Source organism: Coloeus monedula (genome assembly GCF_965178545.1).
Source record: "Coloeus monedula genome assembly, chromosome: 1".
Taxonomy (NCBI): domain Eukaryota; kingdom Metazoa; phylum Chordata; class Aves; order Passeriformes; family Corvidae; genus Coloeus; species Coloeus monedula.
This window is the reverse complement of record NC_138781.1, coordinates 43,045,857-43,063,851: the sequence shown is the minus strand read 5'-3', so window position 1 is coordinate 43,063,851 and position 17,995 is coordinate 43,045,857. Positions and strand designations below refer to the sequence as shown.

Here is a 17,995-nt window from a genome sequence, read left to right as displayed (position 1 = left end):
CTCCTGTCCCCAGGCTGGGCTGGTTGAGGCTGAAGCAGTTGGTGGTGTCACCTGCCATGGTGAGGGACTGATGGATTTTGCTTGGCCACAGTCCAGGGCTGGAATGGGAAAGTTATATGAAACAAAAAAATGCTTTGCAGCCTGGCAGCTGCCTGTGCACCCTGTTTGGCCATGGAGGGCTCTTGAAACACACTGCTTTCCAAAGCAATGTCTCCAGACCCTCTTCTCCCAGGGGCCTGAGGAAAAGGCACTTAGGATGCACCCTACACCAGGTGCTGGGTGGGGGGACTGTGTTGGGCACTGCAGGGCTCAGCATGCTGCAGTCTGCACTGGTGGGTGTGGTGAGGGTCCTCGTCCCCTGTGCCCCTCTCCTGGCTGCCTGCAGGCACTGTGGGCCCCAGAAAACAGGTGCCTGAGCACCCTAAAAATGGTATTAATGCATTAATACCTTTTAGGCAGATAAGAAATCTTCTCCCAGGTCTGCACCCACTCCAGGCACTGATGTGGCACAGCTCTTTGCTGGACCATTACTGAAAGGCCAAAAAAAAAAAAGCTAATAAAGACCTGTAAAGAGCATTTTCTTGGGCACTCATGAGCAGACCTCTGGTTCACTTTCCTGGCTCTGGGGTCACTGTGGTCCCTGGGACTCTAGTGGTCCCTCTACTTGGCTGGCACCAGGGCCACTGGCAACAAAGGGGCTTGGGAGAAACGTGTTCTTCATGTATCTTCATCTCCTTCTGGCTCAAACTGGCCCTTAGTGTTGGGCAAAAAAAAAAAAAACCAGAAAAAAAAAAGCGGCAAGAAGGGCTTTTATTGTGAAAAAGAGACTTTTCAAATGCCTTCTCCTCCCTTCCCAGCCTCTCCACTCCCCTCCCCACAGGGAGGTGGGTCTGGGACGAGGCAGAGTTTGAAAACTCACAGCTGAAGTTCGCAGGGTGTCCTCCCGCCCAGGGGGAGCGGAGGCACCCGCTGGCGTGTGGTGACAGGAACCCAGCAGCCCCTGCAGTGCGGAGCTGGGCAGCGGGGATTGCGGACAGCCCGAGGGGCACCCCTGGGTGACAGCCCCCGGCCGTGATTAATGGCTTGGGGAGAGGAAGCGGGCTGATTAGTTGCTGGATAATTTTTTGTTTTGGTTTGGTTTTTTTGTTTGTTTGCTTTTGGGTTTTTGTTTTTTGTTTGTTTTGGTTTGGTTTTTTGCTATGTTTTAAATTTTTGTGTTCTGTGTGGGTTCCTGGTGTCGTATGGAAGTGCCACAGGCGGCCGGCACCCGGCTCAGGTGGTGACCGTGTGCTGTGTCACCCACAGGCGGTGAAGCACATGAGGAGGAGTGCGTCGGCTGCTGCTGCGAGACATGGTAGGATTTAGGGGTTTCCTTGCTGAGCTGGTAGTGGGAAACAACGCTGGGTTTGCCCAGGGACACCAGCCCCATGGGATGAGGTACAACGGGGTATCCTGGATGTCTCCATCCTGGGGACAGCTTGAGCGGGACCACTCAGAGGGTCAGAGCATGGTGAGGCAAGCAAGGCAGGGAAGCACTACAGCACGTCTGTCCTTAAAAGCATTAGGGATGGACCAGGCAGATTGGAGAAATGCACTAGGGATGGACAAAGCAGATTGTCAGGAGGCCCATAAAGGCAGTGCCTGGGGCTGCTGTAGCTAAACCACTGCTGTCAGCCAGGGGGGTGATTACACTCCCTCAGCCAAAACCCACCTCTTCTAAGTGTCCAGGTGGCACTGCTTCAAGCAGGTGAAGAGCATGGAGAGGAGGCAGTAAAGTGCAGATGGAGATCACAAAGAGCTGCTCTGTGCTTTCTCTTTGGTCCAGACAAAGCATAGCATTTTCATCAAAAAGCCACAAAGTCAACCAGTTTGGCAAGGGAAAACTTCACATCCCTCCCAAGAAATGTTGTGCTTCCCCAGCATTAGAAGGCTTATCCACATCTGTAGCATGTTCCAAACCTTAGGGTGGTGTTTCATGTCAACTAGTTTTAGTGCTCCAGTTTGGAACATCCCTTGGCAGACCCATCTGAGCAAGCATGCATCAGCTGAGCTGGGATGGTCCCCCCATGCCCTGTTACCACTGCCTCACCGGGAGACAGGGGGCTGTCATGCCAGCGAGTTTGCACTGGGGCAGGGGACTCTGTTCCTGCTTTGCCACCTCAACCCTTGCACAGCTTGTGTTGGGCAGGGATTGCAAACCTGTGATGGATGAGCTGAAAGAGGTGCCTGGTGCTGCTGCCAGAGACTGGTCATTTGTGTCACTGAAGCATTTTTATGTCCTTGAGAGTGTGCTGATGACTTGGAGCCTCTCTGGGGACAATGCTGCTGTGCCAGCCTTCACTGGAGTGTGTGAGTGTGTGTGCATGGGGGACACTAGTGTCATGCTTTACACTTTCCATCCTACAGTTTGTATAGGCAGCTTTGGTTTTCTTAATTAATGAACTTCAGCAGCAGGAAAAATAGACAAGACTGGGGCTCATGTCACCCATTTTGGGTCTGGAGATAACTCCTCCCCATCAAAGGGAAAAGCAAGGCAACTCTCCCCACACCAACCTTTTGTCTGCAGTAACATTTTTCTGTACGAGCCTTCGCTATGAGGCATTTCAAAGCATGTACAGCCTGAGCCAGGTACCTGGTGTGGTCCTTCATGTGAGAGTGGGGTATTCACTTTTTGCCAGGATTTCCATTTTGCCTTGGAAAGGGAAGGTCTGCTTCTGCAGTCCTTTCCCCTTTGTGAAAGGACTTTGTGAGCTCCTGCATTGACTGCTTTAATTTTGCCCATCATCAGGGTTTGCTCTGAGCATCTGTAGGCATGACCATCAGGTCATGAGGAATAAATCCAGGCTATGCCCTAAGCTGATCACCTTGTTGCTTCATTTGCAGCATAACCCCAAACAAAATGCTCAAGATGATTTTTGACTCCTTTCAAACTCACCAGGAGGGTGACCCCTTGCAGAAAGCCAGAGGGATGCCAGCTCTGAGCTCCCCTGTGGGTATGGAGAGCACGCTTGCAGCCGGCTTCTTGTTGGATCTGGCTGCTGCACATGCCCGACCTGCCGCGGCAGAGAGTGCTGGGGGATGACTGCATTACAGAAACATCTTCTTTCTTCTGGCTTCAAAATCTGCCAGCGAGTAGTTTCCAGTTGCTCTGTCGTTTGCCTAGTATGAGGCAGTCTGAATATGAGGGGCTGATTACACTGTATTAATTCTCTGGCATAGATTCCAAATGCCTCAATTACCCCTTCCATTTCCAATGCTCAATAACTCCAGTCCACCTGCAGCTACTTGCCTTGCCCTGAAGGAAAAGCCCCTTTTCTGTGAGCCTGGCTGCACCAATGCTTGTACCATGTTTGCTCTGCTTGCTCACCCATGGATTTTGCTAGGAGAAGAAGCGGGCTGGGGGGTGGCTGCCAGCAGGCTTTTCCCAGGACGAGGTCTGTGCGACACAGGCAGCACTCAGAGCCAAATGGCAAGCAGTTTTCTTCCTCTTTTTTTCTCTTTCAGATGTAATGGCTTAATGGGAGGAAAATAGGGTTACCTTTCTGCAGCTGAGGCCAGGGCTGGTATGAACAATTCTGTTTTGAAGAAAGCCCACAGGGCTGAAAGGCCCCGCTGTCCTCCTCCTTCTCCCTCCCCTTTGGAATCCTACGAATGCACTTTCCTGCTCTCCAAGAGGGGAGAAAACCTGACAGTCAGCTCAGGGAAACCAACTGTCTGACTTGGGCAACCTCCACTGAAACTCCACCTAGGAAATCCAGTGCTACTCCTTGCCAACACCCCAAGGAGGGTTTTGTGAGCCCCCACTGGGCACCAAACAAGCATTCCTGTTCCCTGGTGCTGGTCCACTGGTTAGAAATGAAAACTGAAAATAAGTGGATCAAAATCCCTCCTCCACAAAATATAGAAAAAACATGATCCCCAGTAAAATAAATAAAACTGAACCAAATGCCAGAATGTGTGAGAGTTTTAGCAGCATTCCAGGCACTCATGAGCAAGATTGGCAAACTCATCAAGAGCAAGAGGAAATAAAATGTGATTTTATTGTAATGTATTTCTCCCCATATTGAATACAGAACACATTGCAAGAGGGACATGGTTATCTAGCACCTCGGCTCTTTGCCTCTGTTACATGTGGAGGAGCCACAGCAGCACAGCCCCACTGGGATTGCCAAACCAGAGCTGGTGAGCAGCCCAGAGGTGCAGCAAGAGAAGCCACTGGGGTGAGGGGAGTTGTGAAGAAGGGGGTCCATGGCTCCCAGATTCTAGCTCTTACATCCCTGGGTTTGGAAATCCCAAAGGAATCATCAGTGTGAGCTGTGGGCTGTGGCTGGAACCGAAGTGCTGAGGAGCAGGACTGTAAGTTCCAGAATGCCACGGGAACAAAGCATATTCTTCTTCCCCAGAAGAAACTCAGGGGGTTGGAGGCAGTTGATGTGTGGGACTTGAAGGGTAGGAGTCCAGCCCACAGGCCACAGGCTGCTGCCCTCCTCCAAAGCATCCCCTGTACAACCCCTCACAAACAAAGGCAAGACTGTTTAAAATGAGCGGGGCATGAGGCGCAGATGTTGCACAAAGGCAAGCCACATCTGTTTCGCTGGGGAAGGGGCCCCCTACTTGCTGGTTCAGCAGGCAGATGGGAAAGCTGCTCTGAAAACTTATGGAGCTGAGTGCAACAGGCTGGCCGGGAAACTGGGACGAGGGGAGGGGGAAAAGGGAAACCTGGCAGGATCCTGCACAGCAGTGGTGGAGTGAGGGAGCAACAGCCGCCCAAAACTGCTTCTCTACCTCCTTGACATCCCTGCCAGGAATTTCTAGGTTGTGCTGCTCTCATGTAAGTGTGAGGGTTAGAGGAATGAGCAGAGGGAGAGGATGGAAGATGAGGGGGACTTCCCTTGTCCCATGAGGATAGCAGGACAGTTGTGCATTAAGGGCTGTCCAGGTCCTCACTGTTGTCTGTGAACATGAGATGCTCTTTCAGGTCCTCCGTGATCTGGATGATTTGGGTGCAGGCTGATATCACTTCTAGTGGTGAAAAGTAATGGAGATGTTTGCACATGCAAATGGCAGCAGACCTGTGCATCTCAGTGACATAACCTGCAAGACTGCCATCAATCTCTGGGGAGATGTGTCTGCAAGAAGTAGAAGATCCAGCTAAGTGCAAGATGCTGCAGTAAAAGCCCTGACTCTGAACTTAAATAGGAGAAGGATGAGGCATGTGAAAGCTTTTAGTTTGCTTACTTTAAGAAGTGTGGCATTCTGGAGACTGTTTATTTTTGTGGTGCTTTTTGTTGACTTCTGGGATTAAACCAGAGTGATCCTGAGCTGCACTGTACATAGCACCAGGATGAAAAACTCTCTGTCCATTCCTCATAGAGCTGAGTATTAACTGTCTGCAAGCTGAGATTTACACAGTGGGAGTGAGGAGAATTATGAATCTTTCCCTTTGCTCAGGGAAAATCACATGATTTTGGGGTAAGGACGGTGTCATCACAGGAAAAGTAAGTCCCTGCTGGTACCCTGCAGGGCTTTAGTCCACACCAGGTGCAGGACGAGGTGTGTGTCCTCTCTGGGTTCCCCCAAGCAGCAGCCCTGACCTTGACTGCACCAACTACACCCAATGTTGTGGAGTCCTCCAGCCAGGTGCTGGCCATCTGTTTCCTTCAAGGTGTGTCCTCTGTCTCCTGCTCCAGGTCTTCCATCTTCAGAGATGTTGAACAGGACATTTGGGATACTGGGAGTCTTGCCACTCTTGTAAGCTATGCCTGGAGAGGGCAAGGAGTTTACAAGTCCATATTTCTGCTGTACTTCTTTGGTCCTTAATTCAACTGGGAGCAGTCAGCGCAATGGGAATAGCACTGTTAAACAGAGCACCTTACAGCTATGGCTGAAGATTTTGTTCAAAATGGTCCTCCAGACGATGGATGTACGAGAAGGGGCTGTGCTCAGCCTATGGCTGTGCAGCAAAGAACCTCCAGGGCAAGGGGCCTCCCAAAAAACAGAAATAGTCAGTCTGGGTGGGAAGTTTAGAGCAAGAAACAGGACATTTCATCCCTGGGAAGCAAAAATTTCAAGGGGCTGATGCAGGGCCTAGAGCCAAAGACATGTCAGGTTATTACTAGAGGGAGGCTGTGGAGCTTGAAGGTTTCCAGGTTTTTATAATTTGCTGCCCCAAGGCTGTCAGTGATAACTGGGAAGAACTGTGAAGGCAACATGATTTGAGAAGTTAAAGGGGGTATGTTGGCACCACCCCTTTGAAGTCAGTGCTCAGACTGAACGGTGCAAACACATTTCATCCCTTTGTGCTGCTGCCAGAGTGCTGCCCTCTGCTAGTGCCAAGCGCGCTTGTCTCCCACTTAGGCTAAAAATTACCCAGAGATTTTGCAGACTGTCCAAAATTTAGCAAAGTGCAGCATGTTGTAAGGTTTCATCCCAGGCAATTTAACTTGGTCATTTTCTGGTTTGGTTTTGGACATGTTGCTGGGAAGGTTTGTGTGCCAGCTCCGAGGACTTTGCTGACTCTGCAGGGAAGGACCCAGTACCATGTGGTGATGTGTCACATTTCCATCTCCCCAGCTTCAGCTGACCCAGTGTTTGCTGTGACTCCATTTCATAGGCTTTATGGGAGCAGTCCCCCTCCCAGTGCCTGGCTTCAGCTTCCCAAGCCACTTGTGAGGGGTAACATGTGGAAGTGGGGCCAGAGGAGCACCTTGAGCAGACAGGCATGACCTACCTGCCACATCCCCATCCTGGAGCCAAGCAGGATGGTCTTCAGGGTGTCCACAGAGTGCCAAAATGCAGTGGGGTCATGGTTCTCCCCTCTGGAAGGGCATTTTTAAGGAAAAAACCTGCAATTCTGAAGGAAAAAACCCCAGACACAAAGTTGGTGTGGGTCTGCTAGGAATTGCAGCCACTTTGATGGATAATGAGGCGAGATGAAGAGCTGTTTATTCTTCAAGCCCTGTGGCGATGTGGGTGCAGGTGAGTGTTGGTGGAGCTGTCCCCATGTGCTGGGGGTGCACAGCAGGCCTACCCTCCTGGGGAGCCACTCTGACTAAGCCAGAGGGACCTTTGGGACTGGCAATCATCATTTAATAGCTGTCTATAGTAAATTCCCCCTCTGTGAGCCATCTATCTTCCCATAGCAGGATAATATAGGAAGGCACTTAGGCACTTGAATGATGGGCGATGGACGCTGCCAAGGATTTCCTTCTGCTCAGACTTGCCCAGAGTCACTCCAGGGATGGAGAGGTTTTGTCTCCTTCCATGTCCTCACCACGGTTATGGGTCTCCAGCCCATATGCCATGCCCTTTACAAACCAAGAAAACCCCCTGCACAATATGAAAAAGAAGAGGCTGATCCACTCCCAGATCTGATTGACGTGCCTGCTCTCCCATTGCACTGGGAGCTGCTGCAAGCACCATGTGTGGGTGCAAGGCTCTGGAGACGTTCCCAGAGCTGGGGGGCAGGCAGAGGAGGTTTCCCACTGGTTTTTCAAGCAGTCTTTGTTAAAACTGGTCACGGCAGGCTGCACCTCCTGCTGCCCAGGCTGTTTTGCGGTTCATTGGGCGGGCAGCGAGCACGGAGCTGGGAGGGTGAGCACAGCCCTGTGTGTTGCACCCACCATGCAGAGCGCACCCCGCTCAGTGTGCACCCAGATAAATGCACAGGCCTGCCTTTAACCTGCTCATCAGCAAGGTTGCTTTTGGCAAAGTCGTCTGAGCTTGGGAGTCTACGGCAGGCAGGTGGCCAAGAGTGACATGGCCACGGCTGAGCCATCCTGGCTTCCTTGAGCACCTCTTTGGGACAGTGGGATTTACTGCTGGAGGGGTCTTGCAGTGCCGGCGCAGGGGCAGGAGCACTCTTTTGAATGCCAGAGAAAAGCAGGAATCAATCCAGTTTTCAAGAGCCACGTATTTCCGTGGCATCTTTCTGGTCTCAGGGCTGTTTCTTACATTCTTGGATAATGAAGTTTGGGGTTTGTTTTTCTTCTTTTTCAAGCTCGACAAAGCCAATTTGATGCACTTTGAGAAGGAATTGAAAACAGGCTTCTCTGCTTCAAATCCTGCCAAGGTTCAAGCATCCTGGGAATACAATGTCAAGGATAATCCTCCCCCACCTCACTCCCAACTACACTTAGAAAGTTTTATCTCCTAGCGTCAAAGCTGCACAGCTCTCCACTGTGCCTTCTGAGCCTGGGCTGTGCTGTGTGTCCCTCTGATGAGTGAGAGTATATATTATTTACTTATTGGCATCCTGGAACAAGTAGTACCTCTCTTAAGCCTTTTTATGGGTTTTGCCTGCTGGGAAAAGGACCTAATTTTTCGCAAAGACATGCTGTACTGTCAGTATGTCAGCCTGGCAAAGCAGAGCTGTACGTATGGTTTGCATTTCGGGCTGAATCGAAGCCATAGCTTAAACTGCAGCAATTTTTTACAGCAGGGCTCAGAGAAAGACTCTTTGGAAAAGTATTTACCCAGGGCTTGTAAATACAGTATTATTTCTGCAATGTTTTATCACCTAGGTTATTATTAAATTTGCAGTATCAAGTGCCAGAAATAACACAGAGACTGTACTTGCACCTTTTTTGTTTCTTTCTGTTGTTGATGTGGCAGGGAAACCCTGAACGGTGCTGGGAAAGGGAGCCTGCACTGGCCCTCACCCAACTTTGCAGCCCGGGGTTTCAAGTTTAGGATGGGAAAGCGGTGAGGCTCTAACTTGTGGTGCCCAAACCCGAGCTTACTGACAAGGAAGACAAAGTGGGTTTGGACAATAATGATTCCTTAACCACTTGGACTGTAAATGGACTTGACATTAAAAGCCCGTCAATCATTGCCATCCCTTTGGCATACTCTGGTCTCTGGCTGTGGGTTAAAAAGGATTTTTCCTGCAGTGTTTTGAAGGTTCTCCATGTGGCTCCCACATGCATTTTCCCCCCAGGATACTGGAAGTATTGGCAGCCAGGTTTTTTAGATATCCAGGGATGGTATAAGCAACCAGAGGATTATTATCAGCTGGATAACAAAACCAGTCACCCTGAAAATCCTCCGTGCTGAAGAAAAGGGTTACAGGGGTTTTTGGTGAGAGTGGGATGGGCTGTGTCTCTCTAGAGGGGTGGGACAGGGGACATGCTGGGAAAACATGCCCAAGAAAGCATGGATTGGGAAGAGACTTGGCTGGATGCAGATGGGAACACTGAGATTTACAGTTAACCCTACCCTTTGGGATTAATTCCATAGATATCACTTCTGTTAATTCAGCATACTTTGAGGCCAGAGGAACAGATTGTGAGGCATTTACAGTGATGATTTGAAAGGAGTATGGGTATCAGGATACCAGGATCAGCTCTTTATATGCCACAGAGCTATTTTACTATGGTTAAACTAGGATTTAGACTTTGCACCTCCCCTAAACTCTTGCTCAGGAGGCCAGATGGGAATTGCAGGTGTTTGGGAAAGAATGTGTGTCTGCACTCTACAGAATTTGCTTGAAATCTGGGGCATGAAGGTTTCGAGTAGCTGAGCTTGGGTGTTTGCCTGTGTCAGTTGGTGTCGGCTGTGGTTCCACAGCAAATCATTATCCCATCCAAGTGGGAGAGAGCTGGAGAGGCATCACAACCAGCTGCTTGACAGAAGTCCTGCTGCCCCTCAGGGTACTTGAGGGTGCTCATGCTCATGCCCTCCCCAGAAAGGCACCTAAGCCAATGATTTAGCCATGTAGTTTGATGCCTGGGACAGTTAATGCCAAGCCTTGAATAAGCCTGCTGTGATCTAGGACAGGACAGCCCTCTCTGGACAGTCTTACCCTGGACTAGGTCCTTTCCAGTCTGGGAAGAGATAAAGCAGGGGTCCCCCGGTAGGTCCCAAAGCCCTGTACCAGACAGCCCCTGGTTCCTGGCAGAGGCTGGTGTAAGCCCTGTCTGAACAAAGGATTCAGCCCAGCAGATATATTTTGCTGCACTACATTGTATTTCTGGGAGAGAAGCAATTAAGTGAGAGCTATAAAGCTGAATCACTCCAAGTGCACCATCAATAGCTCTTATAAACTGCATTAAATCTGCTCAGTCCTTGAAAGAGAGGCATAGAAGGAACACCCCTGTGGCTGAGGCCAGTGAGGCGGTGGCTCCTCTTACCCATCTCAGCTGATGCAGTGTCTTTGCAAGGGATGTGGCTCCTCACCAGGAAGCTGTCTGAAGCAGTCTCCCCAAGGTGAGGGCATGAACCCTGGTGGATTTTAGGATAGTGCTGTGTCAACTCATAAGCTCATGCTCTGGGGTTGCCTGTGGCAGCTGCTCTTGGGGCAGGAGTTGGGCTGGTGGTGGGTCCCTGCGGTCAGTGGGAGCCTGTGGTCCTAAAAGCCCCATGGCTGGAAATGCTTCTGCTTGCTCAGCTGCTTTCTGGAAGTCATTCTGGCTGCTGGCTCTCACCTCCCCAGCTTTTTAGCTCTTTTTTTTCAAGCTTTTCCTCTTATAAACAGTCTCTTATCCCTTCTTTGGCAATACATTGTCCCACTGTGTCTGCCATGGATATACTTGTGCTTCCAAAATAAATAATTGCAAAAATATGTATCCACTTGACCATTGCCTTGACTTCCAGTGTGGGTTTGAGCCACTTGGAAATACCTGTTGAAAGCAGAGAAATGGCACCAAGGTGCTTTTTGTGGCTCTGGCCTTCTGAAGTGTGTGAAGCTGCCCAAACCTGGGTGAATGAGGCATGGGTGCAGCATGCTCCAGTGAGTGGATTGGCTTGAAGAATCTCACAGTGCCGCCCCACCGCTGCCCTCCAGCTCAGCCTAAATGGGAATGTCCTGTGCTTAGGGCAGCCCCAGCGCCATATGCATGGGGTTGCTTAAGGCCAAAGGGGAAATACAAATTTAGCAGTGCAGGGAGGCTTGCACAGTGTTTACTTGTAGCTGCCTTTCCAGCCCATATATTATTGAAGTCACGTCACAGTAGAAAATGTAACTAAAAGGAGTGAAAAAAAGCTGTGTGTATAAAGGTATAGACAGCAAAAGCTGGTAGTACATGTTTAAAGGCAGCTCCTTAGTGCTGGGAATCAGAATACTTTAGGTTTCACATATAGCACAGATCATATCATAGACCTGTAAGATGGTTTGGGTTGGAGGGAACCTTATAGATATCTAATTTGAACCCACCTGTCATGGGCAAGAACACTTTCCACTAGACCAGGTTGCTCTGAGTTTCATTCAACCTGGCCTTGAACACTGCAAGGATGGGACCTCCCAGCTTATCTGAGCAACCTGTTTCAATGCCTCAACACTCTCACAGCTGAGGATTTTTTCCTAATATCTAATCTAAACCTACTCTCTTTCAGTTTAAAGTCATTACTCCTTGTCCTGTCACTCCATGCCCTTGTGAAAAATCTATCTCCAGCTCTCTTGTGGGCCCCTATAGGTACCAGGAAGGTGTTGTAAGTTCTCCCTAGAGCCTTGTCTTCTCCAGGCTGAACAAACCCAGCTCTCTCAGCCTGTCTTCATAGGGGAGATGTTCCAGCCCTGCAGGAGTTTGCATCCTTTTTTTAAAACACAGACAGTCACAGGTCCTGACTGACACTTGGAGCTGCCTTGCTTTTGCCAGACACAGCGATGGGCAGAGCTCCAGAGGCCTTGTCTCGGCACATATTGAGATATCCAAGCTATGGGTTCAGTGTGCAACCAGGATAGGAACCAGTGAGGATGCCCAGAGTAAGGTCTTAGGAACTGGAAAGTGTTCACATCTAGACAGGAATTTGCTCTGGGGTTTTTTTTTTGTTGTTGTTTTGGGGGTTTCTTGTTTGTTTTTGTTTTTAAATTTCTTGAGTCTTTAAAGCAGAATATTTGACCATGAAAAATTCATTTTCCATAGGATGATCCCGTATCTCAGCACTGCAGACATGGCAACCTCTGTGCGGGCATTCCCCACAGGGCCCTTGCCCTGATTTGCTTCTGAAGGGACTGCAGCTTATTGCTGGCACAAATCACGGCACCAGCCATAACCCTCCCGCTACAGTGCTGTGGAGGCAGCGAGTGCTTGTGGAATACCTCTCTCAGGGATCACACAAGCAGAGGGGCTGCTTCTCTAAAGCAAATGCAAACCCTGTTGGGGACCCTGCCTGCAGCAACACTCCAGCATCGTTCCGCCTTTCTGTCCCCACAGGCCCAGCGACCATGGCGAAGGATGGGGATGAAGCCCCCAGCCCCAGCGGCTGTCGGGGTGCTGTTGGCCCTGGCCCTGCTGGCTCTCATCCACCTGCCCCAACCACCGGCCTGCTCCCCGCTCCCGCTGCCAGCCTCGTCCCCTCCAGGGCCCCCAAGGGAGGTGGCTGCCCCCCTCTCTGGAGGACAAGCCCACAGAAAAAGGCTCCCCATGCCCCTCACTCACCTGCAGCAGGAGCAGGCCCCTGGCCGGAGCAGGAGGCAGCGGGGGGTGGAGAGGGACACTCCCCCATGGCTCTCCGCTGACGACCTCCAGAAGATGCGGCTGCTGTCCAGTGGGCACGTGGTCTCCAAAACCCGCGTCCCTGCCCACGGGCAAATCATGCGGGTGGGGCTGCGTGCCATGGGGGATGCCAAGGGAGATGTCACTCCAACCAGCCCAGAAGGAGACTGCCAGGATGGGCGCTGTGGGCTCATCAAGCGCCCTGGGGACCTGTATGAGGTGCTGGCCTTCCACCTGGACAGGGTGCTGGGCCTGAACCGCAGCCTGCCTGCCGTGGCCCGGCGCTTCACCAGCCGCCTCCTGCCCTACAGCTACACCGACGGCGCCCCGCGCCCCATCATCTGGTGGGCTCCTGACCTCCAGCACCTGGAGGATGCCAACAATGACCAGAACTCCTGCGCCCTGGGATGGCTGCAGTACCAGGAGATGCTGCAGCCCCACAGACCGACACTGGTGGCCAGGGACGCTCCCTGCTCCAGCATCCCACACAGCGAGTGGAGCCGCCTGGCCCTCTTTGACTTTCTTCTCCAGGTAGGGCTGTGGTGATTGAGGCCACCTGTCCCATCAGCTGTGCCACCCAGGTTCCCCTGCGCCTGCATCTCTGTTGTCTGACTGTGGTCTCCTTCTGCTCTGTGGGGTCACAGGCTGTGGTTTTTTGGGATCTATTTTCACTTGTCAGCTAATGGGGAGCAGCAGAACTGTGTGCAGAAGCACTTGGCCTGAGTATGGTCCATGTTTGGGACTTGCAGGGGAAACACAGGCAGGTTTCAGATGCGGTGAGTCTGTCCTCAGGTGGGCGAGCTTTCTGCTGTTCATTTTGTGCAGATGCTGGAGAGGCTTGGGACATCCCTAGAGACATCCCTAGGGCATCCCTAGTGACAAGCAGCATGTCTTACATCAGCCCCATCACATCCAACCTCAGGGATGTGCTGCTGGCACTGGGAATAAGGAGCCCTGCCCCTTTGGACAGCACTGCCTTCCTCCTCCTTGGCATTAATAGTACTTAATCTTCTGTCTGGAAAATCATACCCTGCTGCTACGAGGGATTACAACAGTATCCCAGAGAGTTATCAGGTCTTGGAGGGCAGCTGTGAGAAGGCAGAAGTGATTTCTGTGCAGAAAAAGAAAGCCTGTTTAGGTACCTGGGGGCTGCTTATCAGACAAGGGAAAACTGCCTGAAAGGGCTAGTATTAATATAAAAGAATGAAAGGAAGAAAGAAAAAAACCCAAACTAATAAAATGTGTTCTCCTTATTCTTTCTCTTTTTTATGGTTTGTTTTTTTTCTTTTTGTGAAGCCTGACCATTAATCTTTATAACCTCAACTATGGCTGGCAGAGGTGGAGCAGTTCTGGCTGGGCTTGGAAATATTTTAGCTGAAACAACCAGAGAAATGAGAAGATTAACCAATCCCTTTCCCTTCCCCAGGCCAAAATGCCACTGAGTGCAGTGGAATGGCCAAGACTGCAGGAGAAAGTATCTAGCTCTAAGGAGAGTTCTTCATGGGCTGAAACAATGCAATGATAAATCCAAGGGCAATCCACAGGTTCTCCTCAATAATTCTAATGGAATCCTCCCATGCATAAAAGTCACATAAAGGTAAAGAGTCTGTGGGATATTACAGAAGTGGAGTAGCATCTTTCAGAAATGGCTTTAGCATCTCACACCCCTGCTGGGGAGGGAGAAGTTGTGAGATCTGAGTGCTGTTATACATTGGCATTGAAATCTTGGTAGCTTTCTCCAATTGCTCTTAAAATTGGGCTTCTTCTGTGTTGATTTCTCTTGGTGTTTGCTGTAAGGGAACCCCTCACTATGCACAAAGTTTTACTGGGAGCAAAATGCTGAGCCTGGTAGAAAAGGGGCTACTGCTGATGGCTTTGTCCTGCTCTTTAAAGAGGGTCAAAAGCAAATCAACTCTGCAGCCACATCCCTGTCCTGGGACACCCTCTTCCGAGCCAGGGGGAGAGCAAGGAATCTTTCCCCAGGGGATGGCATCCGGGGTTGAATCATAACTAGAAAAACCTGTCAGACACAAGGGGCTGCCCCAAGGTGGACATAAGAGTGGCTGAAGGTGAGCTTCTCACAGGGTTTGAGCTTGGGTGGGACAAGGTGTGGCTCATGTATTTGTGTTCTCGCAATAATACCAAAATTCCCATGAATTAGGGCTGTTTAAGCTCTGGAAAGAAGAAATTAATACAAAAAAAATCAGGCAAGGGCTGGCAGAGGGAGGGCTTGTCAGCATGTCAGAGCACTCTCAGCATTTCCACAACCATCTGATGCCTCTCCTGGGGCTTCACTTGAACACCAGATCTGCCTCCACCTCACACCTCTGCGGGTCCAGCACCAATCCCCCTTGATTTCACAGGTGCTTGTGGGTGGGTGAGTGGAGAGCTGAGCCTATTTAATGTCCCTGTAAGTTATCTCAGGTTGTCTTCACCTTCTGTGCAGCCTGCAAAATTACATAGCAGGTGAGAGAAACTGGCGTGCTGAGCTTTCCAGTAGGCAGATCAAGGAGATGTGTGGACAAAATGTGATATTTTCTTCTGTTTCCATGTGTTTTGTGACAAGATGCTCAAGCCCTTTTTAACTGGAGTGTCTCCCAATGGAGAAATACTGACCTGAGTGCTTCATTAAACTTCAGAAAACAGAGAGGTTTAAGAGGCTCCAGTGTGGGACTAATCCTTCTTCTCAAAGGGTTATGAATGGAATGGCCATGGAGATCACAATTCGTGTTTCCTGCAGCATCTTCTCCAGTGCTTGGTCAGTGTTTGGGTTCAGACTGAACTCTCTGTCAAAGTACATCCTGTAATTGTTCAGTTGTGCTAATTACCAGGGTGAAGGCAATAGACAGCCACTGTGGGTCACTTGGCTTCTGTCTTATTGTCACCTGTAGATCCCTTCTGGCTCACCTGAGATCTGCTCCAGCCCTCCCAGTGGCTCCAGGAGCCTCTCTGCACCCTGAGCCCTGCCTCCTGGGCTGGCACCAGCAACACTGAGCAATTCAGCAAGTCGGACATTTTCATGCTGCAACCACAAAATAGATTTATTTTCTATTTTCTATTTAATATCTATTTATATTTAATATATATTTTATATATATTTAAAGGAGTATATATATATCTCTCGGAGGGTTTTTTGTAAACAGGCCTCGAGAGCGGGAGGAGGTGAGGCAGCTCCCCTACAGGGTCATGTCAACACGCAGCCATGGGGAGGTCTGTTGACAGCCAACAAGGTCCTGTCTGCCCCACAAACCACCCCAGAGGATGTACCAGCTGCTTCTGACAAAGCTGAGGAAGTTCCATAAACACTGAGGCCAGGTCTGACAGAGATTTATGTCTTTTATAAGCCCTTCATTCCTCCAAGGGTGTGGTTGAAACACTGGAAGTTGCCAAGCACCATCAGGGTTTCTGCAGGGAACTGGGCTGGGAAGCAGGAGGTTTGACAGCCTGGACAACATGGAGCCTTAGCAGCACCTGCAAATGATTAAACAGAAATGTAGCTAAAACAAGTCACTGTGGCCCAACTTAAATGTCAGGCATGCTCTGTGTATGCACAGGCCACTTTTTCCTTTGCTGATACTTTTCCATTCATCTTTCCATTGAGAGCTTCTCAGGTTACCATAGGGATGGATGAAAGGTTGCATGTGTGGCAGGAACCAGATGAAACCATCATCCAAAGCACCAAGACTTGGAAAAATAAATTCTTTTTGAGGTTTCAGACTCTAGGTTTCCTTGGGTGCTTTTGCTGGTTTTGTTAATTCGTTCATCATCATGTACGTCTTCCCTTCATTTCAGCTGGAAGCACAACCCCTTCACTCTGTGCAGATACAGAATGTGGAGGTACCAGGTATCTGAACTGCATCCGAAAAGCCTGTCACCATCACCTTTGTCATCACCTTCTTCATGCCAAAGGGGTTTTGCATGTGTGCTTCCATTCCTCTCACTCACCAGCGTATGCAGCTTTTCCATTGCACATCTGCTGAGGATCCCTAGGAATGTTTTATTTTCCTCTGTACAAGAACAGCTCACAACAGGACCTCCCCACCCCAGGCACGTGTCCCTGCTAAGGCTCCCAAATGTCTCCTGCAGGTTCATGACCGCCTGGACCGCTACTGCTGTGGGTTTCAGCCAGATCCCTCTGAGCCCTGTGTGGAGGAGATGCTCCATGAGAAGTGCCGGAATCCAGCAGAGCTGGTCCTGGTCCACATCTTGGTATGTCTCCCTGCTGTCCAAGGGCTGCTCTGTGGCTAACATGAAAGTGCCTGGGAGGCACTTGCAGGGCTGAGGTGGTAGCAAAGGGAATGTAGGTCCCATGGTGATGCTGGGTCACTGGTGGGAGGTGTGCCTGGGCATGGGGAGACCTAGACTTGGGCATCTGCTTTCCCCCAGATGCTCTCAGGCTTTCTCACTGCATTAAGAAGCAGCCTAAACCCCCACACTGGTGGCTCTCTGCAGTAAGTGACTTTCTCCTTCCCATCCTGCTGGCAGGTCCGGAGGAGCGCGCCGTCCCGCCTGGTGTTCATCGACAACGCGGGGAGGCCACAGCACCCCGAGGAGAAGCTCAACTTCAGGCTCCTGCAAGGCATAGACAGGTAGCAATGTGCAGTGCTGGGCGAGGGCTGAGCTGGCACACACGGGATGTCCAGCAGCCCTGTGTGTTCTCACCTTCTTGCCACTCCTGGCTGCCCACCCCTGTGAATCAGGGCCACCTCCCACCCAGAACAGGGTGGGGGCATAGGCCCACAAAAGCATCCCATGTGCCCCTGCCCTGAGACTCTTTATCCTGCTCTGGATGGCTGATGGCAGGCTCCAAAGCCTATTTCCCCTCTTTAATTGGCAGCTGCACAAAAATAATGAATAATCAGGTATTTCAGCATTTCTTGCGCCATTGCCCATGAGGCATTTTGGCATGCTAGAGGCCTCTTGATTTGGAATTTGTTTGGATCCGTGTCTGATGGAGCTATCCAGTGTGCTCACCATGGGCAGAGTTTTAATCAGGAGGCTCCTCATCCTGCGTTCCTCTGGGTAGATGTGCATTTCCCCTTGAAGCATCTTTGCTTGAGTGACCCCCTGCTCCCTTCCTCTCTGCTCAGCCTTCCCCGGATAACCCCTTCCCTCCCTGTCTCTTCTGCTCCTCCACTGCAGCTTCCCAGCGGCGGCGGTGGCCACGCTGCGGTCGGGCAGACTGCAAAGCCTTCTGCTGGAGTCGCTGCGCCTGGACCGAGAGCTCTGGGAGAGTCAGGGCGGCGCCGAGGGGCTGAGACCCCTGCTCCGCACCATTGACAGGCGGGCACGCGTCCTGCTCCGCCACATCCGGGAGCACAACCTGACGCTGTTTGAGGACTCGCCGCGCTGAACCGACCGCCGGCTGGCTCACAGTGCCTGCCTTGCACATCCCAGCGGCCATGGATGGACCTCATGCCCTCGGCATGGATGTTGTGAGGCTCCGTGCTGGTGCTTGGCTCTCTGCAAGGTGTTTCCCACCCCCACCTTGTAGGATGCTCTGGAGAAGCAGATGGAATCACAGGGAGTAGGAAAGATGGGGAGGAGATGTCTCCTAAGAC

At 50.9% G+C, this 17,995-nt stretch overlaps 1 protein-coding gene across 1 annotated transcript; it reads left to right on the top strand.

Annotated features, from left to right (window-relative positions):
* Nucleotides 1–12,173: 12,173 nt before the first annotated feature.
* On the top strand, nucleotides 12,174–17,787 carry GASK1A (golgi associated kinase 1A; the record flags this gene model as incomplete). The annotated part of the gene is made up of 4 exons (XM_082302869.1): nucleotides 12,174–12,965; nucleotides 16,521–16,643; nucleotides 16,920–17,023; nucleotides 17,577–17,787. 4 exons carry the CDS (start codon nucleotides 12,174–12,176, stop codon nucleotides 17,785–17,787), a joined length of 1,230 nt encoding a protein of 409 aa, XP_082158995.1.
* Nucleotides 17,788–17,995: the final 208 nt, after the last annotated feature.